General features: G+C 41.2%; 1 protein-coding gene across 2 annotated transcripts in view; it reads left to right on the top strand.

Annotated features, from left to right (window-relative positions):
* BCOR (BCL6 corepressor) overlaps positions 1-27,926 on the top strand; it is a 588,412-nt gene that overhangs the window by 210,195 nt on the left and 350,291 nt on the right. For both annotated transcript variants that reach the window (XM_044072315.1, XM_044072314.1), the window contains exon 6: positions 20,400-20,681. In XM_044072315.1, the coding sequence (XP_043928250.1) occupies positions 20,400-20,681 (282 nt within the window). The remainder of the gene's footprint in view (positions 1-20,399; positions 20,682-27,926) is intronic.

Raw genomic sequence — 27,926 nt, 5'->3', positions numbered from 1 at the left:
TAGACAGAGGCACAGTATACTAACCTCGAAAAAGGGCATAGCAAAATAAATTTAAAATGGGTGGCTAAAGCCAAACACATTCTGGCTAGGCTTATAAATGCCCTAGGGCAGATAGCCTAGTATGAACCTATGAACCTATATATATATATATATATATATATATATATGTATGTGTGTGTGTGTGTGTGTGTGTGTGTGTATATATATATATATATATATATATATATAGATGTACATATGTATATATATATATATATATATAGATGTACATATGTATATATATATATACATATATATAGATGTGTGTATATATATGTATATATACATATATATATAGATGTGTGTATATATATATATATATATATATATATATATATATATATATATATATATATATATATATACATATATTTATAGATGTGTGTATATATATATATATATATATATATATATATATATATATATATATATATATATATATTTATACATACATACACATGTTGTATGCATGTACTTTCTGTATTGCCAGAAGTAAGTATTTGCGTGATGGGAAGAGGTTCATCTTCCATAGCCAGTAAAACTTGTATGCAGGTATTAGAATTGCTGATCTGATAAAACTTTCTCAGACAGCAACTCTCCTCTCTTTCCCAGTAGGTACTGCTCATCTCCCTCCCACTACTCACTTATACACAAAATAATTACTCTAGTCAGATCAAAAGCTATTTGATTTTTACAGAAAAGCTGTGCATGTGGGCTTTTTTCTTTTTCATGTTTCTTTCAATTTTTATTTTCTCATTCCCTTACATATGCTTATAAAAACATTTTAATTTTATTTTATTTACATTTGGTTACTGGGATAGAGCAGTGTTCACAGAAGGACCATTTGCAGTCTTAGCCTGGGTTACAGTCTTCTTCTTCTTCTTTCGGCTGCTCCCGTTAGAGGTCGCCATAGCAGATCAACTGTTTCCATTTCTTCCTGTCCTCTGCATCTTGCTCTGTCACACCAACCACCTGCATGTCCTCTCTCACCACATCCATAAACCTTATCTTAGGCCTCCCTCTTTTCCTGTTATCTGGCAGCTTCATCCTTAGCATCTTTTTCTCAATGTACTCTGCATCCCTCCTCAGCACATGTCCAAACCAACGTAATATCACCTCTCTGTCTTTGTCTCTAAACCTTCCAACCTGGACTGATCCTCTTAATATATACTTATTCCTAATCCTGTCCATCCTCGTCACACCCAGTACAAATCTTAAAATCTTCAACTCTGCCACGTCAAGCTCTGACTCCTACCTTTTTGTCAATGCCACTGTCTCCAACCCATATAACATAGCTGGTCTCACTACCCTCTTGTATACCTTCCCTTTCACTCTTACTGGTACTCGTCAGTCACAAATCACTCCTGACACTCTTCTCCACCCACTCCATCCTGCCTGTACTCTCTTCTTCACCTCTCTTCCGCACTCTCCGTTACTCTGAACTGTTGATCTCAAGTACTTAAACTCATCCACCTTCGCCACCTCTACTCCCTGCATCCTCAGCATTCCTTCATCCTCCCTCTCATTCACACATATGTATATATTCTGTCTTAGTCCTGCTGACCTTCATTCCTCTTCTCTCTAGAGAATATCTCCATGTCACAAATATATATTCTGTCTTAGTCCTGCTGACCTTCATTCCTCTTCTCTCTAGAGCATATCTCCATGTCAAAGGAAAAAACTTCAAAGACCAATACACGTAAGGTTCAGTTAAGGCACATTTAATAACTTGCTGCAAGGAGACAAAAACATGCAAATACAGGATTTTGCCTAACTACTAAGAGGAAGTATGCTATTTTTATACTGTTTTACAAGACATTGCCTTCTATGGCTGACGTAATTAAACACAACTTTCAGTATTGTTCTACAGCAGATGTTACTCAGATTTTCTGCTGACAGGACTAGATTTGTGAGAAACATTTTGAGAAAAATATCCTGGCCTTGGTGGGCCCTAGCCCATTACAAGCTTCTATTGTGTAGTTCTAATGCATGTGCTACTTTTCAAGGTACTTCTCTAACTTAGGCACAAGCAAATGCTGATTGCAGTTCATATTTTCAAGCTGTCTTTGTTCTGATTGTCTATAGCTTCTGCAGCTGTGTATTTTCTCACAGCACAAGCGGAACTCCTTGTCTAAGTTTCATAATATTAATACAAGTGGTATTGTTCTATTCATTATTTTCCTGACACAAGCAGAAATTATCTGCTTCCCTGTAAGTTTCCAAAGCATAAGCAACAGCTGCGCATATTTCATGATAATATAAGATTAGAAAGCTTCTGCAATTCATACAGATTTATGCAGTGTGAAATAGAATAAATGTGTTAACCCTTTTCAAGCTTGAAATGCACTAAGCATATTACTAATATATGTTTTTCTGACATTTCCCCCCTTTTAGTACTTTTATTCTACTTTCATAATAAGCATAAACAGTTTTTTCGTCTCTTAACCTCTTCCCACTTAGTATTTGCAATTAAGAGAGTCATTCAATTTAAACTTATGAAAGCATTTTCAATCTTTTAACAGTTCTTAAAACTCAGTACTTTGATATAAGGTTTCAGAAACTGACATGTCTATAAAGTCTTTAATCAGTCTTTTCATGCAGGGAATGCCACAGCAAACACATACTCCCAGTAGGAGCATTCCTACACAAATGGCAATGAGGATGTTCATTAGGATGGTACCCCACCCCCCCAAACCATTTCTGGAAAAAGTCCGTCAGTGGGTTTGGTTCTGGTTTATTCATGGCCACTTGCTGAATTACCTCAAGATGATTGTCTGTCTCGTGTTTATCGTCAGGAATATACGAAGAGCACTACTCCTGGATTAAAGCGCAAGTACCGCCTCTCGCCGCTAGGGTGAAGTCGAGAGCCATGCGGTTTTGAAGCACTACAGTTCTCATGGCATTCAGTTCATCAGTCACCAATTCAGGAGCGGAAAAAGTTGCATTGCTCATTACTTCGAGAAGTTTAGACAGTTTTCTCAGCTCCCAGATCAATTTCACTGCTCCATATGCTGGTAATATACCTGCCCACGATATAACACTATCACTCAAGTCCATGTGTGTCAGTCCATTGCCTATAGAATGATGGTTTTTCCAATGCACATCGATTTGCCCCACTGGATTCACAGGTTTCTTGACGACTTCTCGGACATTCCGAATTTTTCCTCGAGGCAAAACTGCAGTGTGTCATATGGCCGGAATCAGGTAGCCCAAAAAACAACTGCCAGACCAATTTTCAGGTAATCATTTGTATGCCTTTCTTCCACATACAAAATAACAGTCCTCTACTTTAGTAGTAACTTTGCTATGAATATACACTCGCCCTGCATGAAACATTTTTCTATCAATTATAGACCGTTGTTTATAAAGAACAGAATTATGTTTTACTTCATCAATTGTTTTGTGCATCTATTCAAGAAATGGATCATAGTTTGTATTACAATAAGAACCTGCATTAGCTTTAGTGTAACATTTGTAAGGAACAGTCACATTGCAATTGCTCCAACCCACCTGAACAGTATCATTTTTATAAAAACACAGTTCCCTTTTGTGGAACAGACAAGTGCAATGCTGTTTTATCTTGTGATGTAATGGTTGAGGTATCATAAATCAAGTTTTCCCAGGTCTAATTGACCCCTAGAGGGACTGTAGTCATTAGTAACCCCCCCCCCATATGCTGTTGGCAAAGCTGTGCAAATCCAGCAATTCGAAACATTGAAAGTCTCAGCATACACATATTTAATTGCCTGGTAAGTGTTGAAGTTTGGATGCCAGTCTATGAGTAACGCTTCACGTTTATTCAGTTCAGTTTGTGTGGCTGGAAAAAGGAATGGCCACAACAAAAAGATTATTGTCACTAGTACAGTTAACAGAATAATCATGCAATACTTCTGAGGAAATGGTTGTTCTGCATTCCTGTTCTGGATTCTATCATTTTTGCTCTTGACATGTGACAAGATTTTTGTCCAGTTCAAAGTTCTTAACTAGTTTGCAGTGCGTCAGGTGGATCCATGAGACACGCTCTGCGATCTTGACTGCAGTGGGTGTTGACAGAAGCACTTGATATGGACCTTCCCACTTTGGTGACGCCCAATTCTTCTTCTTTATTGTCTTCACCCAGATCCAGGTACCTGGTGCCACTGCCACTTCTGATGGTCTGGTTCGTTCTTTATCTGAAACAGAATTTGACTGCAACAGATGTTTAGAATTCAACAAATTTCTCATATACCCTGCTAGTGTACCGTCTGCTTCCTGGTCTGCGGGCATGAGAGGTTTCCACTGAGGTATATAATAAGCCCTTCTAAATAGTTTTTCAAAAGGAGTCAATCCTTTTGCATTCGGAACAGTTCTCATGCTCAACAGTGCCAGGGGCAGACAGTACACCCAATTTCTCTATGTTTCTACTATTAACTTCCTTAGCTTATTCTTTAAAATCCCATTATGCCTCTCTACTAACCCTGCAGATTGCGGGTGATACGCACAATGATTTTTTAAAGAAATACCAAAATGTTTACTTAACTGTTGTATGGTTTGGTTTACGAAGTGTGTGCCGTTGTCACTGTAGATCCTTTCCGGAATGCCAAATCTAGGGATGATTTCTTTAACGAGACTTTTCGCTACTGTAGCCGCATCTGGATTTTTAGTCGGAAAGGCTTCCACCCATCTGGAAAACATATCTACAATGACAGGACAATACTTCTTATTTTCACATTTGTTCAATTCTATGAAATCCATACAGATAGTATGAAACGGATACGGTGGTGTAGGGGAAACTCCCTTGCTTGGGCTTTAACTCCCCTTGTGCATGATGTTTGTTACAAACGTGGCACATTAGACAAAATTTTTTAGAGTAATTTAAGAATCCGTATGTCGTGAACACTCGATTCACCAGCTGTACCATCCCCCCTGTTGAGACATGGCATTGCCCATGGCTCAACAAAGCTGCATATTTAAACAAATTAGATGGCAATATTGGTTTCCCCTCTTTAGAGATGTGCAGCCCCTTTTCGAGAATTGCTTCTCGTTTTACCCATTTTTGTTTTTCAGCCTGCGTAGTAAGTGTCTGCATTGTCTTTAACATTTCTAAGTCTAAAATCTCAGAGGGTTGTAATTTCTCATTCGAGAGAAATACTTCTGAAGCTGTCTGCTTTGCAGCTGTATCAGCTCTCGCATTACCTTTTGAAATCCTATCGCTTGGTATGAGCTGTACATTTACAAATAGCTACTTTCTGAGGTAACTGAATAGATTCTAAAAGATCTAAAATAAACTGTGCATGATTGATTGGTTTGCCAGCAGATGTTATCATTTTTCGATTTTTCCACTGTTGCGCAAAAACATGTACAGTAGAAAAAGCATATTGGCTGTCAGTAAAAATGTTCACACATTTACCCTTTGCTAAGGTACATTCCCGTGTCAAGGCAATTAATTTTGCTGCCTGTGCAGATAAATTGTGTGGTAAAGGTTTTGCTTCTATAATCTCAGTATCAGAAACTACTGCATATCCTATTAGGTTCTGTCTTGCAAGACCCCTTTTGCACGAGCCATCCATGTAGTATGTCACCTCGGCATCATTCAAGGGAACATCCTTAAGATTTTTTTCTAGGCAGTGTCTTTTGCTCAATCGCCTGCAGGCAGCTGTGCGGTGTGCCATTTGCAGGGGTTGGGAGCAAGGTAGAAGGGTTCAAAGTCGTGCATCGTTCAATTGTCATATGAGGTTGGCTCAACAATATAGTCATTCAGGAAAGATGCCTAGTAGGGGAAAGATATGCTACCTTTTCTTGCAGTAAAATAATCGTGACTGCATGAGGCACTCTCAATGTGAGAGGGTGGAACAAAACTACTAAGGCCGAAGCCTGTACTGCCATTGCAGTTGCAACTACTGCTTGTACACACTGGGGTAAAGACCATGCCACTGGGTCTAGTTGTGATGAGTAATAAGCAATAGGGCGTTGCTTGTCCCCATGCTGCTGTGTTAACACTGATGTCATATAACCTTGCTTACAATCTACAGTTTGGAAAAAACGTTTGATAGTTAGGTAATCCTAAAACTAATGAGGACGCTGTTAACTGTTTCAGTTTGCAGAAAGCAGATTCTGCTTCTGGTGTCCATTGTAACAAATCCTGTGCTGCCATAGGCTTTTTATATATCAGGTTAGTCAGTGGTGCAGATTCCAAGGCGTAGTTTGGAATCCATCTCCTGCAAAAATTAGTCGTACCCAGGAAGGACATAATTTCCTTTTTGGTAGTGGGTTTTGGTGCTTGTAAAATCGCTACTTTTCTGTCCTCATCTAATATCCTACCGTCTTTGGATATTACATATCCTAAGTATTTAACTTGTTTTTTTCCAAAGCTGCAGTTTATTTTTGTTTACTTTATGTCCTTCAGTGGCTAAAAAGTTGTAATAGCGCTATGGTATCTTTTTTGCAATTTTGCTGGGTGGGGGCCGCCAGCAGGATATCCTCAACATAAAGTAGAATTTGACTGCCTCTTGGTGGGGTAAATCCCACCACGTTGCTTGCCATTTCTTGTGAGAATATTGTCAGACTTTCACAATATCCCTGTGGTAGTCGCATATATGTATACCTTTTCCCCTGAAATGTGAATGCAAACCAATATTGGCTGTCAGCGTGTATCGGTATAGAAAAGATCGCATTGCTGATATGTACCACAGAAAATTATTTCTGTTGAGGTTTTAAATCATTCAACAGGGTGTGTGGGTTTGGCACCGTAGGTGCCTTTGGTATTACTGCGTCATTTACAGCTTGTAAATCTTGGACCGTATGCCACTCTTCATTCGCTTTCTTAACAGGAAGTAAGGTTGTGTTACATGGTGAATCAGGAGATTCCACCAGCACCCCTTCCTTAAGTAAAGCTGCTATAATAGGTTTGATTCCTACATTTGCATCTTTTCTTAAGGGATACTGTCTTTTGTTGTGGTCTAAATGCTGACTTTGGCAATAGTAACTGGTCCTGCTGTACGAATAAGTACTACATCTGACTTTCCTGTTGACCAAAGATTTTCTGTTATATTCTGTAAGGCATTCTCTTCCTCCTTTAATAGGAGTGCTAATCAGCTGTCCTTGCTAGACTGCAAGTGCACGGCTGGGTGGGTCTGAGTTATTCAATTTAACTTCTGCCTTTGTATTCCCTGTTCTGACAGTTCTAACTTTGTCTGCTTTTCCCATCTTGTGACCTTTTCTCTAAGTCTACCCATTTTACATTCTTGTCCTTAGTTAAGCTAACATGTGGTAACCGATTAGATTTATAGAGTGCAAAGAACTCCTGGGGCAATGAACAGCTGGCTACACTGTTCTCTTCCATGTCCCAGTACAGGTTACTTAATATCAATCTGTTTGCATGATTTTTAAACAATTCTTGCTCATATTCCTTATCAGGTCCTGGTGTGTTACAATAATACAGAGTACAGTGCAACAAATGTTTATCAATGTCAAGGGAGGGGAACTTGCTGATGGCTACGTTCATCAACTCTACGGTCACTGCCCCTGGACCAGTTGTATCCAAGTCCTGGCTGTACCACTAAAACATTTCACCCTCCGATTGCACTGCAAATGTATCAATTTGTCGCTGTGCTTCCATACCCTGCATAGTCGGAACTACTGCTATACCAAATAGCTGCATAAGGTCTCTGCCCAAGAGGTTTACTGGGCATTTTGCAGAAACAATTTTGCTTTTCTGGGTCAATCCTGAAACACGATCAGTTATTACAATATTATGGGAGAGGGGCTCTCGATACAGCTGTCCATTAGCTGCTTTCACTAGTATGTAATCAGGTGACTCTGAATTTTCTGGCAGTTTGGAGGGATGTATCAGGGTCCGTGATGCCCCTGAGTCACACAAGAATTTGACTTCCCTCCCGTGTTCATCGTGCATACAGCTGCAGTCATAACAGATGGGTTTTCCTGCCGTCCGGCGGTTCCTTGGTCGGCCAAATTCCAAAGTCTAGGTCCGGCGTCGGATGTCATCGCTTCTTCCCTGACGTCAGTGCGACAGGGGTATAAAAGAACCAGCCGATGCCATTTTCTTCAGTCTTTCTTGCCGCGCGGTGCCCGAAGCAGAAGCAGTTCGCAAGTGCCGGTCGGCCAGCTCCTGAGATTATGAATATTTTTCAACCGAAGTCTTCTTGAAAGCTAAGTACCCCGTTGGGGAAACTTTTCTTGCCTCAGACCGATGTCAGACAAAGTTAATAATTGCATTTCATGTGGGAAGCAAATACCGCATAAGGATTTTCATTCCCTCTGCATTCCTTGCTTAGGCCCAGACCACGACGTCTCGGCCTGTCGTTTTTGTGCTACATTCAACAGACTCGCTATTAAGCATTGGGCGGAGTTCGCCCAACACTATTTTGGCAAAAAGTTTAATTACGTTATGTCGTCGGATACTCCGACTCCAGTTTTGAGTAAAAGACGCAAAGATAAGGACCAACATACAAGGTCCGCGACTTCTACCGACACCACGCTAAAGCCGACTACAGGTGCTCCGGTTCTCAGCGAGGCGCCTACACAGCCCCTGACTACTGATGACACTTCTTTGGCGGTGTCTTCTGTGCCCGAGGTCGCAGGCTCTTCGGCCCACACCCCGACTACAGATACCAAAGCCACTCTTGGCGGGGAAACTCAGAGTTTAGACAGGCCTGCCATCTCTCAAGGTGTCTTCAGGCCTCCTTCTTCTTTTTCCATCAAGGCTTTCAGTAAGTCTAAAGCAGCCATGCATACTAAAAGACAAGCTCCACAGAGCCCCTCTCAAGGCCCCATACCTAAAAAGCAGATGCTCAAAATGGCTGAGGATTTGATTACTCTTATCAGGGGTTCTCAACCCTTCCCGGACAAAAGGCCCAGAGTGGAGGAAGAATCCCCTTCCTCGGACCAGGCCTCCATTACTTCAGAACATTCTGAAGACCAGGAACATTCATACTCCCCTTTTGAAGATTCTGATGCAGAGGAGTCCATTCCCTCTGTCCCCCCCCCCCCCTGAGGATTACTCTTTTGGGGAAACCTTGCATACCTTGAGGGAACACTTCCACTGGGAAGGCCAAGAGTACTCGGACTCCAAGAAAAGGCTTAGGGATTTCCTCTTGCTCCCTCAGCACAGGCCTCTGGCTATACCTCCTGTCTTAGACATACTAGATAATGTGTATTCGGAGGCCTGCCTTAGCCCAGATTCTTTACCTCCAGCTCCAGTTAAGCCTGACGGGTATTACCGGGTTCCTGATTCACACCAATTCCTATACAAAAGCCATGCGGCTGACCCAGAAACTATTTCACATGGTCCCAAGGGAATTAAGGCCTCCACTGCTAAAAATCCATTACCTTCAGAGCTTTAGAAAGGTGGGGGAAAAAGGTATACACCTCGGCCACCTTAACCATGGGCATTAAACTGTCAGTTCCATATGTTAAAGTACCAACAGTTTCTGTTATCACAGTTGAAAAGCAAAATGTCACAACCTGAACAACCAGACTTGAAGGAGTTGCAGGATTTGTTACATAGTGCAGAGCAAGTGGGTAAACATACCTTGCAATGTGGTTTTGATGCTTTAGAGGCCTCATGTAGAGCTGCTGTTACAGGATCAGTCATACGTAGACATGCTTGGCTCAAAGAGCAAACCTTACCAGATCATGTCAAAGCTAAATTACTAGATGCACCTCTTCAAAAAGATGTATTATTTGGTGTTAAAGCTGAGGAGGTATTAAATAAAATGGAAGAAAAGGCAAAATCAATGCAAACAGTGAAAGATTTCCTACAGGTACAACCTCCACGTTTCAGTAGAAATTGGCCTTCAAAAAATTGGTCCTTTCCAGCCACGGACAGACCCCAAAGAGGTAGATACAGGCGCCTGAGGGGTAGAGGGCAATCTCAAGGATCGTTTAGAGGCAGACAATGGCAAGCACCTACACAAAGAGGTGGTGAGGATAGTTCACAGCCATTCAGAAAGCAGAACCAATGACTTTCCCCTTTGCATGCCAAGCAAGGCTCAAATGGCAGCACCTTTAGGCGTAAAACTGGCATTATTTTCGAAAAATTGGCATATTGTCACAAAAGACAAATGGATCCTGGACATTATAGACAGAGGCTACAGATTCCACTTTCACACCCTTCCAAAAATGAGAGGCATGCCAAACCTGCCACACAATCAAAGGGCAGAGGCACAAAAACAAATTTCAGATCTCATGGACATGAAAGCTATTCAAGAGGTACCTGCACAAGAACAGGGTCAATTTTTTTATTCCAGACTATTCCTGGTACCAAGGAAGGGCAAAGATTGGAGACCTATTTTGGACCTATCCATCCTAAACGCATTTTTACTCGTGCCAAAATTCAAGATGCTCACATTACAGCAGCTTCTTCCCATGCTGGGCAAGGAGTCTTGGCTGGTAACATTGGACCTCAAGGAGGCATACTTGCATGTCCCAATCAGACAAGATTGCAGAAGATACCTCAGATTACTTGCAGGTTCAACCCATTATCAATTCTCTGCATTGCCCTTTGGCTTATCTACTGCACCCAGTGTGTTCACGAAATGCCTGGCATCAGTAATTGCCTACTGCAGACTTCAAGGGATACAGATATACCCATATTTGGACGACTGCCTGATCCAAGTGGACAGCAAGCACATACTTCTGAAACATCTGGCGTTTGTAATAATGTTGTTGAATTCTCTGGGATACACAGTCAACAAAAAGAAATCAAGGCTAATACCCTCTCAAACAATAATTTTCCTGGGTGCCAGCTTGAAAAAAAATACCCAGATGGCCTACCTCATGCCAGAGAAACAAGGGCAACTAACTCAATACTTCAGAAAACTGGCAGCTTTCACCAGGCTGACTGCAAGGAAAATCCTGCAGGCTCTGGGATTCATGGCATCTTGCATCCTGCTAATCCCATGTGCAAAGCTGCATATGAGGAAACTTCAATGGTACCTAAAAAACCTATGGTCTCAACACAGCCACAGTTTGGAAACAATAATACCACTGATTCCATGTCTTCACAAGGAATTTCTGTGGTGGGCTCAAGCATGCCAAAGAAACACAGGTTTCCCATTCTGCAAGCCTCAAGCAAATCAAGTCATCACAACAGACGCCTCGGACTACGCCTGGGGGGCGCACATGACAGATCGGTGCATTCAGGGCAAATGGTCCCAAAAAGAAAAGCACCTACACATCAATCAAAAGGAAATGCTAGCGGTAATAAATGCTATTATGGCTTTCAAAGACCTACTGCATCCAGGCCAGCTATTGATAAGGACAGACAACACCACAGTAATGTGGTACATAAACAAACAGGGAGCAACCCATTCATACCCCCTATGCAGGCTAGCCATGTCTCTTTGGAACACGGCTCTGGAATTACAAATCGAACTACAAGCACAGTACCTGCCAGGCAAGGAAAACATGCTGGCAGACAACCTAAGCAGAAATATGACAGATCCACACGAATGGAAGTTGCATCTTCAAGTTTTTACAAAGATAATTCAAACATGGGGAAGGCCAGATATAGATCTCTTTGCCTCCCACAGAAATCACCAATTGACAAAATTCTGCTCAAGGACCTTTCATCCATGACAAAATTCTGCTCAAGGACCTTTCATCCACAGGCCTGGAAAGTGGATGCATTCTTTCAGTTGGACAACAATGACAGTTTATGCCTTTCCACCTCTTCCTCTGCTGCCCAAAGTTCTATTAAAAACCAGAGCAGACAGACCAAAGATGATTCTCATTGCTCCAGACTGGCCAAGATAACACTGGTACCCACTCCTGAGGAGCCTGACGCATTCCCCACCATGGATCCTGCCTCTAATGCCTCTTCTACTGACTCAGCACAACTTCAAAACTCTTCACAGTCAGCTGAAAACACTCAGTCTAGCCGCATGGAAGATTCCTTAAATTCACAACAGACCCTACTCTCCAAGGAGGTGCAGGATGTCATTTTGGAGGCCAGAAGGCCTTCTACTAGAAAAGCCTACTCCGCAAAATGGAAACGGTTTTGTGCCTGGAATCAGGAAAAAGGGTCAGAATCCTGGAATGCTGAATTTACCTCAAATATTACAGTACCTAGCTGAGATGCTAAGCAGTGGACTTTCATTCTCCTCCATCAAAATCCATGCCTCAGTCTTTTCTGTAGAGTACAACACTGATCCTCCTTTATTCTCTCACCCCCTCTTAAGACAGTTCCTCAGAGGGGCTAAGAATATAAAACCCCCAAGGAAACAACCAGTACCTGTTTGGGACCTCAATTTCATTCTAGAAAAACTGACCTTGCCTTCTTTTGAGCCAGCTGCTTCAACAGAACTGCAATATTTGTCCTGGAAAACAGCCGTCCTTCTGGCTATCACCTCATCTCGCAGGGTTTCGGAACTACAAGCCCTCATGGCTGTGCAGCCTTTCATCATTTTCCATCAGGACAGAGTTTCCTTACAAACCAATCCTTCCTTTATGCCAAAGGTAGTATCCAGGGTAGCCTTGAATCAGGCTATCCACTTACCTACCTTTTACCCTAATCCTCAAAACAAAGGGGAGAGACTACTACATTCCTTGGACATTCACAGACAGCTATGCTATTATTTGGACAGAACAAAGCCTTTCAGAAAATCAGAGCAACTCTTTGTGTCCTATGCTACAGGAGCTCAAGGGAAGCCTATTTCCAAACAGACAATCTCAAAATGGATAGCCCACTGCATACGCTTTTGTTACTCTTTTCATGGTAAAACTGTACCTGCAGGCATCCGATCTCACTCCACAAGGGCCACAGCTACCTCTGCAGCTTTCCTCAGGGGGGTTCCTACCAAAGATATTTTGGAAGCAGCCACTTGGAGTTCTGTACATACTTTCTCCAAGCACTATCACCTACCATTATACTCCAAATCTAGAGCAGGCTTTGCCACTGCAGTCTTGCAGGGCATCCTGGCTCCTCCTAGTTCCACCTAGTGCCTACCACCCCTTTTTTAGCTTTGGGATTCAACCCATCTGTTATGACTGCAGCTGTATGCACGATGAACATAGTGCAGTTTTGTACCTACCATAAATGTAGATGTTCGAGTGCTAATACAGCTGCAGTCCAGGTTTCCCCCCCTCCTTCCCCTCTTGGGACAGGCCTAATGGCTAACACCTCCTCATACAACCTGATTGGGGTATTCTTTTATGGTGTATTTGCTTGCAACTACTGTTTTTTGATTATATTGCATTGCATTATTACATAAATTTATGTATTGCCTTCCTTCTGGGGGCACCTGACATCTGTGGCAAGAAAAACTGAAGAAAATGGCGTCGGCTGGTTCTTTTATACCCCTGTCGCACTGACGTCAGGGAAGAAGCGATGACATCCGACGCCGGACCTAGACTTTGGAATTCGGCCGACCGAGGACCTGCCTGACGGCAGGAAAATCCATCTATTATGACTGCAGCTGTATTAGCACTCGAACATCTACATTTATGGTAGGTACAAAACTGTACTTTTACCAGGAGTGTAACTTCTGGTTTTGTGTCTGCTAAATAGAGCTCAATAAAGCTAAATCCAATATTTCATTTTCTTCACTCTCCGTAACTTCCTGCACTTCCTCTATTTCTTCTGTCACATCCTCCACTCCCTCTGTCACATTCTCATTTGTCATTTCCCTGCTATCTCCTTCTAGTGATTTTTGACCATCATATAGTCAGTCCTCACCCTCCTTGTCCTCCGTGATTGCCTTCATGTTTTTCTTGCAATCCCTTGCCAAGTGTCCCTTTTTACCGCATTTAAAACATTCATCCCTTTTCTTTCGCCCTTCAAAGTCCTCTGATCAGGTTGTTTGTTTCCCTGGGCATTTCTTTTGCCCTTTTTCCCAGACTGTACTACATAAACTTCTGCTCCATCTTCTACAGAAAATACTTGGGCTTTCTTTTTCTTTTTGCTATTAAAATGCCTTTTGGCATGCCTAGCATATTCAAGTAATGACTGTAACCTGCTTGTATGATGATTTGTAATAAAACTGCTTATAGGTGCAATGCTGCCTTTCAAAAATGCTTTCTTTAACTGCTGCTCATATGGGGAATTGTGTGTCTAATCTTCTGGAACCTGCATTCCACAATGGTTATTAAAACATTCTAACAGTCTGGCATAATATCGGTCAATAGTTTCACCTTCTTGTTGGATGCATTGATTAATGCAAATCCAGTCTGCCCTAGGCTTCCATTTCTCAGAGATGCGGTCTGTAAGACCTTTCACTCTGTTGTCTAACTCTGCGCTGCTATGTGGGAGGGGCCTGAGCGCAGCGTCACGGGGATTCCAGTTGCCACTAATCATGTGCCAATCTGGTCGCACAATTTGTCTGACTACTTTTTCTACCTCTTCTCTCTATAAATTATAACTTGGCCTCATTCCTTGTAAATCTTCTAAGAACTTTCTAAAATTAACTTTTGGATGGGGGATTCCCTCAGTGGCTTTTCGGATGTCTTCCGGAGTCCAGGGTCTATACACTAGAATAGTTGGGTCCTGACCTTCTTGTCCTGCCTGAGGATTAGGCACTTCTATAAGTGGGCATATTTCTTCTTCACTCATAGATCGTGAATTTCCTACCATTTTGATATAATTCAATGTCCCCTTTTGAGTTACCTGCCCGTGTTCGAGACCTGGTCTCGATGGGATCTCTAATACACGTTTTTGCTTTCGTAGTGTCTCTATTTACAGTGACAGCAGGATATTGTGGGGGTGGACTAACTTGTTCACTCGCTCATATTCTGGTAAGGGAGGTGGAGGGGCCGATGCTATTACTAAGTTATTGTCCTCCTTATCTAAAAACATTGCTTTTGAATTATTATTCTTTTGTTCCCTACAGTTTACTTCCTCAATCCACCTGTGTGCTTGAGGAATTCCTAATTGGCGCTGCTTTTTTACCCGACCTTTGGAATCGGTTTTAAGCTGTTTACAAGTTTAACAAGCGAGGATTTTTTCTAATTTACCGTCAAATTCATACTTATTTAACCCATTTTGAATAGTATTTAATATTATCAGCACGCTGTGACTGTTTGTATTTCGCGTCTTCAGTTACGTAACTCCTTATTTTTAACGTGGTACCACGGATTTTGTTATAGTATCTTCAGAAAAATCTGCCTACCTGCTCTGTTTCCCTGATCTATGACAAGTCAGTAATCTTTTCTGTCCCTGACTTATAAAAATTCAGTCCTGACAAAAACAATACAAATCTAGTCCCTGATCTAAAAACAGAAAAAAGTAGATTCACCTTACCTGAGCCTTTGTGATTGATCACCTGGCTCGTGAAAACCCGTCCTTTAGTCGCAGATCAGAAAGTGGCTGGCCTCTTTTATACGACAATTCAGTCGGAGGGCTTTTCAAATAAGAAGAACCAATGTGGTTTCTTCCCTGTACGGTTTCAAGCCACCTGGCCTGTCTGATCCGAGGCAAAGTGAGGGTTTCCAGTCCGAAGGACCAATCGCCAAAGGAAAAAACTTCAAAACCAATACATGTAAGGTTCAGTTAAGGCACATTTAATAACTTGCTGCAAGGAGACAAAAACATGCAAATACAGGATTTTGCCTAACTACTAACAGGAAGTATGCTATTCTTATACTGTTTTACAAGACATGGCGTTCTATGGCTAACGTAATTAAACACAACTTTCAGTATTGTTCTACAGCAGATGTTACTCAGATTTTCTGCTGACATGACTAGATTTGTGAGAAACATTTTGAGAAAAACTACCTGGCCTTGGGTGGGCCCTAGCCCGTTACAAGCTTCTATTGTGTAGTTCTAACACGTGTTACATTTCAAGGTACTTCTCTAACTTGGGCACAAGCAAATGCTGATTGCAGTTCATATTTTCAAGCAGTCTTTGTTCTGATTATCTATAGCTTCTGCAGCTGTGTATTTTCTCACAGCACAAGCGGAACTCCTTGTCTAAGTTTCATAACATTAATACAAGTGGTATTGTTCTATTAATTGTTTTTCTGACACAAGCAGAAATTATCTGCTTCCCTGTAAGTTTCCAAAGCATAAGCAATAGCTGTGCATATTTCATGATAATACAAGGTTAGAAAGCTTCTGCAATTCGTACAGATTTATGCAGTGTGAAATAGAATAAATGTGTTGACCCTTTTCAAGCTTTAAATGCATTAAGCATATTACTAATACATACAGTAATACATATTTTTCTGACACTCCACCTCTCCAGGGTCTCCTCCACCTGTTCCCTACTCTCACTACAGATCACAATGTCATCTGCAAACATCATAGTCCACGGGGACTACTGTCAACCTGTCCATCACCACCGCAAATACGAAAGGGCTCAGAGCTGATCCTTGATGCAATCCCACCTCCACTTTAAATGCATCTGTCACTCCCACTGCAGACCTCACCGCTGTCACACTACCCTCGTACATATCCTGTACCACACTTGCATACTTCTCTGACACTTCCAACTTTCTCATACAATACCACAACTCCTCTCTAGGCACCCTGTCATATGCTTTCTCTAAATCCACAAGGACACAATGCAACTCCTTCTGACCTTCTCTTTACTTCTCCATCAACACTGTCAGAGCAAACATCACATCTGTAGTGCTCTTTCCTGGCATGAAACCATACTGCTGATCACTAATCATCACCTCCCTTCTTAACCTAGCTTCCACTACCGTTTCCCATAACTTTATGCTGTGACTGATCAGTTTAATCCCTCTGTAGTTACTACAGCTCTGCACATCACTTTTATTCTTAAAAATCGGTACCAAAACACTTTTTCTGCATTCCTCAGGCATCCTCTCACTTTCCAAGATTTCATTAAACAATCTAGTTAAAAACTCCACTGCCATTTCACCTAAACACCTCCATGCTTCCACAGGTATGTCATCTGGACCAACAGCCTTTCCGTTCTTCATCCTCTTCATAGCTATCCTTACTTCCTCCTTGCTAATCCACTGCACTTCATGATTCATTAGCCTGGGTTACAGTCACATTGTAAAAACAGCAAATTTAAATAAAAGCATAATAGGATACATATGTGGCAAATACAAAGGCATTAATGCAAAATCACATCAAAAGTAATAAATTGATAGTAACAAGTTCCAAGGGGTTTTACAGGGTGGCATCAGTGAGGTCTAAGAACATATTCCTGGAGGAAAAACTGTCTTTGAATTGACAAATATGCAAATTCTTAGTAAGGCATAGGTTTGACTGTAACACTGAGTAAGAGGTAATGCTGAAGAGAGGTGTTGGTTCCTAAGAAAGATTTATTAAACAAGTAGTGTCCCCCATTTCCCTGGCACTTGCATTTCTTTTGATCAGTCAGGAATTGTTTTGTTTTGAGGTAACTTGTGTGGTAGGTAAGGTGGTAAGGGAAAGATTGCTGTAGTTTTAGGGGCAAAAACTGAGAAGCTATTATCTACACAGTGTAGTGTTGTAGCAAGGGTTTGGAGTACAGGCAGACTGGCATCTCAGGCTTTATGTTGAGGTGATTACATTGAGTTTCATTGCGAGAGGTGATGGGAGTTTCTTGATGAAGTAATCTGAAAAGTAGGGAGTTGGCTGTGGCTTGCACAGGGAGTCATTTTGCTTTGGCTGAAGTGTGACAGCTGAAGGAAGTTTGTAATGACGCAGCAAATTTTGTTGTGCTTGATCTGCAGGGCAGTAGTGTTTTCATTTGAAGTTGTTGCAAGTATAGGTCGACCATATTCAAGTTGAATAAGTAAGACATTTTTGCCTGTGGCTGCTCTGGCAGGAGTTGACAGGAAGTTTGAAATTCTCTGGGCCTAAAATAAGAGGTAGATGATTTTTGGATATCTGTTTTTGAATGTGTTCCTGTGTGATGAAGGATTGGTCTAGCCAAATTCCTTAGTATCTAAGAGTTGGTAGTTTCATTGTGAAAGTTGATTGATATCAGAGGTGTTAATAGATTAAGGGACAGTAGAGAATATTTTCTTAGTACCAACAAGCATACATTTGTTTTTCATAGAGTTTAGAAGAAGGTTTATGTTGACAAGCCATCTGTTTAGAGCCAATATATCTTCTTGAAGTTGAGATTTTAATGGCTTTAGGGGAGGGATTGGCTGTATAGCTAAGTGTCGTTAGCATGTAAGGTTCATATAGGTTCATAGGCAAGTCCTAGGCTGGGTGCCCTAGTGAACCATTTTAAGTATAGCCAATTTCTCTCTCAAAGATTAGAATCAAACCCTGTACCTTCTGTCTGAGGTAAACACCTTAACCTTTATGCCATTCTCCAGAAGAGTGGTTATAGGTGGGGTAGCTCCAGGGGAAGTTTATTTATAAAATTTGGTAAATACTAGTGAAGCAAGAATAATACCGTGAGTAACACATGAGTGTGTGCAGGCAGCCCCTGTTTATATTAAAGTATCTGTTGGCCAGGAAGTCCTAAGAGTAATATCGGTGTCTGTTAGGTGGGTGTGTAATATAGAGTGGTCAACCATGTCAAAGGCTCTAGTAAGATCAATGAACACAGCACCTGTAATGTTCCGTTTATCCATGTTGATGAATGTATTGTGTCTTAGGGTCCCTAAATCAGTTAGAGTGTTTCTACTTGCCCAAACGCTATGCTTTTTTGTTGGAGAATAAGTGGTGCTTTTGCAGGTGGGTAGCAAGTGCAGTACAAACCTGCTTCTCCAGTATTTTGCCTAGTGTAGATAATGTTGAGATGGGTCTGAAGTGGTTGGTAGAAGTAGCTTTAGGATTCTTGGTTACAGGTCTAACAAAGACAGTTTTCAAATTGAGGGACATTGTTGGTTGTGATGCTGAGGTTCTAGATGTGTTCCAGGGGAGTATTTATGAAGTCTTAAGAGTGGTACACAAACTAAGGATGAAGGTTGCTGGGGCCAGTAGGTGAGTCAAAAGGGATTTGTTCAAATAAGGGTCTAATTTACTTTAACTTTGTGAAGTAGAAAGAAAGAAGAAATTCAGGTGGGTTTGCAGTTATTGTGAGTAGCTCTGCAGGTCGAGTGGTGACTGGCAAGTAGTTTACAAGAGCTCTGTTGGCGATATTGTTCACTTCTCGCAATAATAATGATATAATCCTGAAAGTACTCCTTGGGTAGGCATATCCCTCCTGCTGGCTGGCACATTAGATGGCTGTGTTGCTTGGTTACATATTATGATATCCATAGAAATACAGTTTGTGAGGAATGTATTAGTGTGAGAGAATAACAGCACTTTAAGGCTCCAGAAAGCTTCTTTCTATCATAGAATGTAACTTCATTAGAAAAAAAGAACATCATTCCCCCTCACAGACTCCTAGTTGCTGTTTGGTCTTTCTGTGCTCAAGAACTGTCAACCACTAAAGATTTCAGTTACAAAATGTAAAGGATCCTGTCTCTACTTGAAAGTATTCTTCTACCCAGGAAACTCCAAAGGTTACAGTTCAAGATTCTGGCAGCATTAGAGGAGAGCCTGTTAGCTTCCTGTTTTAACGGTAGTGGAGCCCATGTTTCCTTTCTTCCTAGTGCTGCAAGTCTCTCTATCTTTGATGTCTGCTACCTGTCTGCCTTTGCAGGGATCCTCATGGTTACGATCTATGAATTTAAGATAACTAATGGCTGCTTTAGTAGGTGTCAGAGCTAGAAATTCAAACTCCTTCCCTCCTTTTCTTGTGGTCTTGGGGCAGTAAGGAGTCAACTTCTGCTTTTCTGTCTGGTCAGCTATATTCTCTGGTGTCTACATTTTTGGTGTTGGTTGTCTTGACATCATTTCTTGGTTTGATATTTGTGGCACATATCTGTGTTGCACACACCTCTTTTCCCTTTATCCAGTTTTGTTTTGCTTTCTTACCTGGTTGCTCTTGTTCAGGCTGTTAATCTGATGTCATTCCAAATTTCAGCCATTCCAGCATTAACAGTTTTGACATCAGTGGTCTGTATCTCTCAACCATTCCCATTTAGACTAAATAGCTAAGTTATTTTTTTGTTACATGGAGCAGTGGCTTTATTTATTTTTTACCTGATTAGCTGTGTTGATCCAAAGGTTTCTTTACATGAGAGACTATTGGAGAAAAACTCAGAGGTACACGTAAGCCCATTTTGCTTGGAACAAACAGTTGGCCAAAACTGTGTGTGTTTATGATGCAATAAAAAGCTAGAGTACCTAGAGAACATCTATGCAGGAACATGTGGACAACATACAATACTGTATGTTGTAGTCTACTGAATCCTAATTACACTGTTAAATGTTAACTCATTGTTGGCGCTGATTCACATTTAAATCAGGAGGCGTTTTTAAGTTCATTGTGGAACCTCCTATTTTTCACATATCTCTCACTGTACTTTTTCCTACAACTATTAAAAAATTCCAAAATATCGATGATTATATGTACATTTGAAATTTTTAACAAGTCTTGTTTGTTTCAATTACTCAGGAACCCTGAAAGTTGAAGAGTATTCTCAGGATGATTATTTTAAATCACTTGACATGCAAGAGAGCATAAAGCAGCAAAGGGAGTCAGACATCATCTTCCCTGAGAAGTCGCTGGAAAAAGAAGATCAGAAAAGAGAAGTTGTTATCCAGAGCACTGAACACAGCAAAAAACACGTGTTACCTGCTGAAGAGCTGCAAGATGTCAAAAGCCCATTCGATGGCTCAGTAGATGAATCTAAAGAAAACTGTGTTCTCAAGGCAAAAAGAAAAAGAGGCACCAAAGGTAAATGCACTTACTTGAATCTGTACCGTAGGATTTGATGTTTTACACGTTGATACCACTTCTACATAAAAAGGAAAAATGCTTTACTCTGTGGAACCAGATTTTTCCCTCTTGTCAGTGTAATAGAGGCAGTGAGTTACAGGGTGTTAAAAAAATTGTATCTGTTTCACTGGAGCATTTACACTTGCATAGACTGTAAGATGTTAAGTTGTAGGCACAAGTGAGGTTTCTTTAACAAAAATAAGTTGCATATCTCTTACTACAGTATCTCTAGAACCTCACCACCTCATTATCATTATTTTGTCCATTTATTTTTTTTCTTTTAACATCTTTGTTAAATATCACTTAAGATACAGACAAACATACATTAATATAAAAGAAAAAACACATTAAATATTTCCAGTTATGTACATAATATGCCATGTATTTTCTTGTTTTATAATTGTCATCTGTCCAACATTAGCACAGATTGCTCAATTCCTGGCTTCTCTTAAACTTCAGTCCTCCTCCTGAACGTTATTCTACTTGTATTCTCTCTGTTTCCATTATTCCCATGTAATTTGCTGTTCCATTTTCTAAAGATCTCACTTCCAGTTCTTTTTATCTGTGTTTCAAAATTCATTACTTCAAATACAGTTTATTTAATCTTTGATTTCCATTTTCTAGTAATTGATTTTTTGGCAGCCTACAGACAAACTTAATAGAGACTTAGTATGTGTAGTCAATTCAGATTCTATGTTCCAGTTCAAAAAGAATAATTTCCTTAGTTACACCCATTTGTTCACCCAATATTTCTGACAGAATATTCTGTAGGGAATTTTTAAAAATTGCCATCTCATTACCGTCACAAAACATATGCCCTTTTACGTCTTTTCCCCATCACACCTCAAACATTTGACATCTACCTGATGAAAATTCTTTGAAATCTGCTTGGGGTATAAAATACCTATGCAAACACTTCTAAGCAAAAATTCTAAACTTTCTAGACTTTGTTGCATTTTGTCCTTTATTCTAAGTACCGTACTACATCCTACCTAAACTGACCCTTCTGGTGTGCATTTCTAAAGTAAATTAACACAGATTATTTCCATATAGTTCAACTCCTTTCTCCTTAAAACACTTTTACTCTCCTTTCCTTTGATGAGCTTAGCTACTTTTCATACTTAAGCAATTTTTATTGTAGTGTATAATGGAACTGAATTAAACTGTATTTATATTATGAGACAAGACTATTATTTTACTTTTTGTTGATGCTAGTCACGTCTGTTCATAATTTGCCTTTCTAAAGACAATGTGCTACAGCTCATTAACATGGTGGTCTTAAGCCAGCCCTACCATTTTGAATTTGTTCTGTTGTTTGCATTACTTTAACCAGGGACATGATCAAATACCAGAACCATACTGGTGCCCCTGTAACTCAAAACTGAGGATCTAAAAAAAAATCACTCCTGTAACTACATCAAGCTGCTTTCTACCGTTGTAATAAACAGCTTGCCAGACACCTTTTCACAGTAAGCACTTTAGTGATTCAGCCACGACCGCATATGCAGTATTGGCATTCATTTATGAAGCTGTAATATCCTTGCAGCTTTATAAATCCGTGACATTGCTGCATTCCCACATCATCTGCTCCTGATAATTGCTACTCCTAACAGCTTCTGCCTAGGGCAGCTGCCCTCTTTGCTCCAGTCTAGTAAGTAGCTAAGTATGTTGATGCTGTCATTGTTCAGTTGAGCAGCAAGTTTGAAGTCACACTTTGGGTTGGAATGATACAATTACACTACCGTAGTTTGCGAAGTGGGCAAAAATAATAGCATTCTGAAAGTTTTTCTTCAGATGTCAGGCTGTGAAACATTGTTTGCTTGTTGCACCAAAAAATAAATCTTAAAACAATGTCATGGGTGTAGAATAAACAATGTCTAGTGGATGATGTTAAGAGAGAACCTAGATTTAAAACACTGCAGTTCAGATTCACTGGGGCAGAACAGTAAAGGAAAGGTAAAGTAACGGCATGTTATGGTGAACTGAAGGAAGCAACAGTCATAGCTGAAGAATAATATCAGAATGTCTCTAATATTTTGGGGTCATGCAAGGTATAAAATATATTTTATATATATATATATATATATATATATATATATATATATATATGTATGTTTGTGTGTTTTGTGTGTATATGTCTATGTATACATGTGTTTTATGTGTTTTGTATGTGTATGTTGATATATCATTTTTATATAGCTAACTCTATATGTATGTTACATGTGTGCATTTTACACACACACGTGCACACATTTACATATATGGAGCTGTATTGCTTCATGAAGCACTTGCATTAGAAACCCAACATTTTGGGATCATGCAAGGCGTAAAATAATATCTGATGTTGTCCTTTTCATTTTTCTTGAATGTATGGGTTCATATCTGACCCTTGGATCCAATTCAGCCGCATATTCCAGGCTTCGGATCCAGCTTTCAAGCTCCTTCTCCTACCCACAATGCTCTATTCCATCCCCATTGCCTCAGATCTTGTTTGCCGCAATACAGAACAGATGCAGGTTTAACTCTCAAGTTTTGTTACAGATTTTCGTGAGTTACTAAAAGCTTATCTATCTTCCCTCCTAGTGTTTCTTGCTTGTGTGCTAAGAATAATATCCAAGGGTTATTGCATACCATTTTTCCTTCTGTCCCACAAAAGGAGAAAACTTCCCAACATTCCACCCAGTCAAAGGAAGGCAGCAGCACAAGAAATCCAAAAGTTGCTAGACAAGAGTCATCCAAGAGGACCTGCCAGACCAAATAAGATTTGTAACTTATTCATACTTCTTTTTGGGCCAGGTCATACCTAACACCTGTCCAGAGCTTGCGTTCATCTGTTCAGTTTTAGATACGACAACACAAGTAGCATCTTTACCTCATCATCGTAATTCCACTATCAGAAGCCAGGTTCATCTTCTCCTTACCCATTCATCTTCTTCGGCAAGGCCAGTACTTCAAGCAGTACATTCCACGGCTGCAGCCATAGTGCTACTTCCTGTGGCACGTTTCTTTATGGGGATTCTTCAATGGACTCTAGCTGTACAGTGGTCCATTGTGTATAAACCCCTATCCTTTCCAGTCAAGCTCACCACAGTTTGCAAAAAACTCATCCACTGGTGGATACAATCGGACGATTTTCATCTAGGCAAACCCTTTGTTCTACCAGCCACAGGGACCACGGAGACTTCTCAGCTGGGTCAAGGGGACATTTCTTGGGAAGAACAGTCCAAGGCATGTGGTTCTGCCAAGAGACCAAGTTGCATGTCAATATTGTAGAGATCAGAGTAGTCCTATTAGCATTGCAGGCTTTTCAAGATGCTCTCCCCTTATGGACTACTGCAGTTCAGACCGATAACATGTCTGTAGTGTGGTACGTCAGCAAACAAGTAGGAACTAAATCTTATCCCCTTTGCAGAGAGACCATGGGAGTATGGGAATGGGCAATCTCATCAGACCGTTTTCTAATTGCGACTCACATTGCAGGAGAAACTAACAGGCAAACTAAGCAGTACATTTTTATGCTGAATGAGTGGTTTGTCAATCAGTCTGCGGCAGAAATGAACTTCCATCATTGAGGCCAACCTTACTGTGACCTCTGCCTCTCCCCACAACAAGTGCAGCAGGTAATTTGCTCTTACCCCCCCCCCCCCTCAGGGGGAGTCACCAACAGATGCTGTAGTCAACACTTGGCCCTCAGATCTCCTTTATGCTTATATCCATCTCCCCTTGATTCTCCAATTTCTACAGAAAGCAAGTCAGCTGAAGAGCTCAGTAATCCTCATTGTCCCTTTCTGGCCTTGGCAAGTGTAGTTCCCTTCATACAGTCTCACCTTTTTGTCCTCCGTGGATACTGGAGCCAACTCAATATCTCCTCTCTCATCCTTAAAGGATCCAACATCCCTACATACAGGCCCTCAAACTTACTGCATGGTTTCTCCACTTCAGTAATGGTTAGACAGCCCAGGTTCTCTCCCCCTCTATGTGACATTATTTTAGCTTCTCAAAAAGAATCTACCAAAAAAGTATACAAGAGCAAATGGAAGAGTCTCCCTTTGGGCTTTGAATAATGAACTGGACCGTTTCTCAGTTTCTGTGATTCCTCAATTTCTGGCAACTCTTTTTAAAGAAGGAGCAAGTTTCTCTACAGTTAAACTTCAACTGGCAGCAATTTCTAATTTTCACAAAGGGAACAGAATTTTTTTCATCTAAATTATGCAAAGCTTTCCTGAAAGGTATTTTTCTTCTAAGAGTGCTGATGAAGGATCCCTCACCACCTTGGGATCTGACAGTTGTGCTGGTAGGTCTAACACAGATACCCTTTGAACCTTCAGCTAAATCTGATTTGAAATTCTTGTCATGGAAAAGTCGTCTTAGAAGCTATTACTTCTGAAAAGAGAATATCTGAACTCCTGGCTCTTTTCACAAAAACTCCTTACATCATTTTTCATAAGGATAGGGTTTCCTTACAGACTAATTCTTCCTTTTTATCTAAAGTGGCTTCTGAAAATAACTTTAACCAGTCCATTCAATTTAACTAGATCCATGGGTACATCATCTGCCTTTTGGTCAAGAGCATCTGTTGGTGATATTTGCTCTGCAGCTACATGATCCAATGCTCATACTTTTGTTACTCATTACAAATTGGATTTTATTTCTAGAAACAGAGCTGTCTTTGGTTTGGCGGTACTCTGGAATATTCTTCCATGAGGACCATCCAAGATCAACATAGCTGGGGACTTTGTCCCATACGTTGAGGAAGAATGAAAAGGACAACATCAGATTTAAAAGTTTTATGTACTTACCATAATTAGGCATTTTTGTTGTCCATTTTCACTATTCCTCAGCTTCCCTCCCATCTATCTCCCATCCATTTTTCTGGAGAGACCTGTTGGACTGTGTTGGGAACTGTCAGATGTACTTCCATTTCACTGTTGCAGTATTCATTACAATAGGGATCCCTTGCCATGGACGTCCCAACATCCAGCCAGTATACCGAGGCCTTTAGGTTGCTTTAACGTACGCTGTACGTTACATGTATGCTCCCCTTGTAAAGCATAGGTCATAAATATGATGTCTGGGCATACTTTCCTCAGATCTTTTTTGCCACTAGTCCGAATGCCATCTTTTGATTGTCTGTCTGAACACCCACTTCATTTGTTGATTCACCAAGTCGTTTCAGATAAATGCTCCGTTGGGGTTTTTCTGCTCTTACCTTTTTTCTTTGTGTTGCTTGTGGGGTTCATGTCATCCAGAAAAGATAAATGCCAGTGCAGGAGACAGATGCAGATTGTCATAAGCAGTGCTTATTTGTCTCTGCACTTCCTGTTCTGTTTGTCAGGCTTTCATTTCAAAGATTTTCCGTAGTCGGCTTTCTTCTTTTTCCTTGTATTTGGAGAACCAACATCTTAAGCTTTTAGTGAAAAACTCAGTGGAAGGAATTTCCCGTTCCAAGGGTCAGCCATCCATAAAGAAAAAGGCCAAAAAAGTCTAGGTCTGATTCCTTTGCTGAGCCACCTCAGTCAGACATCTCTGCCAAGGCTATTGAAAGCACGAAGGATCGCCCGACTCCACCATTGGATTCCTCTGCTGTGACCGTTTCAGAGGCCGGCACGGATCCAACCTCTCACACATCACTGGAGGCCTTGCAGATGTCTGCTTCAGATTTTCAGGGGGAACCTTGGCTGATTATTTTCAAAGGGTCTAGGGTTATTCCTCAGATTTTGGTGAGAGAAAGGATATTCTTCCTGTTTCACTGTTGCAGTCATCACATTTGGGTTATCTCTGCCAGGGTAGCCCTCGGCTAGCCCGAATACCAGAGACTTAGTATTTCTGCATCTGATGCTGTCGCTTAATCTGATGTCAGGTCATCAGTGGTATAAGGGAAGGCAGCCGACACCATTATATCAGTCTTTCTTGCCGTGGAGCCCAAAGCAGAAGCAGTCCGCACGAGTGGTGGTTGGATGCTACCCGAGTTTTCATTTCCGAATTGAAGTTGAAGTCTTCTAAAGCTAAGTACCTCCGTTGGGGATCCTTTTTTTTTGCACTAACCATTGTCAGAAAAAGTTAATAATTGTCTCGCCTGTGGAAAGCAAATATCACAATGGGACTTCCACTTTTACTGTGTCACTTGTCTAGGCCCAGACCACGGCGTCCCTCGTCGCTTCTGTGCTCTGTTTAACACCAGAACTATTCGTCGTCGGGCCCTTATTGTAGCCAGATATTTCCGTTCAGTCTTCGAATTCCGATATGGCTTTGGTAAGCCATCCGACAGCAGATCTTCCAAAAAAATGTAAAGATAAAGACAGAGACAGACCACACAGGACCAAGCCTTCTGACGACGCTTCCGTTAAGCTAGTCATCAGTCCTCCGGAACTCAGTGAGGTGCTTTCGCAGCCCCTGATGCCCGCTTCAGTTAATTCGCAGGCCGCTACTACCGAGACCCTTTTGGAGTCCAGTATGCCACAGAACTCTTCTTCGACTAAGGATCCTGGGGTCGTCTCTACCTTGGATGGGTCCGGAGCTGCTGTGCAGGCACCGGCTTCCGAGGAAGTCCTTCGCACCACCAAATCATGACGTAAACCGACGCCTTCTTTCGCAACTACCGTTCTTTCAAAAACAACTGAGTTCCATAGGCCCAGGGGACGAACTACACCCAAGAAACAGACTACCCATTCTCAGATGCCTGCTCCCTTGCCTTTGAGGCTTGCTAGCGCAGTGGTTAAAGAGCTGGTTTTGTAGATCTGTCTCCAGTAGTTTTGTCTGAACAAGAGTCAGATGAATTTGATGCGTCTGACTATGAAGACATGCAGCCCCTCCACATATGAGGATTCTTATGCAGAGGAATCCGTACCTCCAGCCTCTCCTCCAGAGGATTTTTCCTTTGGGGAAACCCTGCATACCTTAAGGAAGCATTTCCAATGGGAGAGTCAAGACTACTCTGTCTGAAAAGAGACTCAGAAAGTTCCTGGACCTTCCACAACTCGGACTCTTAGCCATTCCCCCCAGTTCTGGATGTGGCGGATGATGATTTCCTTGAATCCAGCTGGACTTCAGACGCCCTCCCTCCTGCACCCAGAAAACCAGATGGGTACTACAGAGTCCCTGACTCACACATATATCTGTTTAAAAATCCAACAGCTGACCCTGAGGTCATTTCTTAAGGGCCAAAAGGGATTAAAGCAACCTCAGCTAAGAATCCCAACCCCT

Source organism: Protopterus annectens, chromosome 5.part0 (genome assembly GCF_019279795.1).
Source record: "Protopterus annectens isolate FY-2018-M chromosome 5.part0, PAN1.0, whole genome shotgun sequence".
Classification (NCBI taxonomy): Eukaryota; Metazoa; Chordata; order Ceratodontiformes; family Protopteridae; genus Protopterus; species Protopterus annectens.
This window is presented reverse-complemented; position numbering and strand designations above follow the sequence as displayed.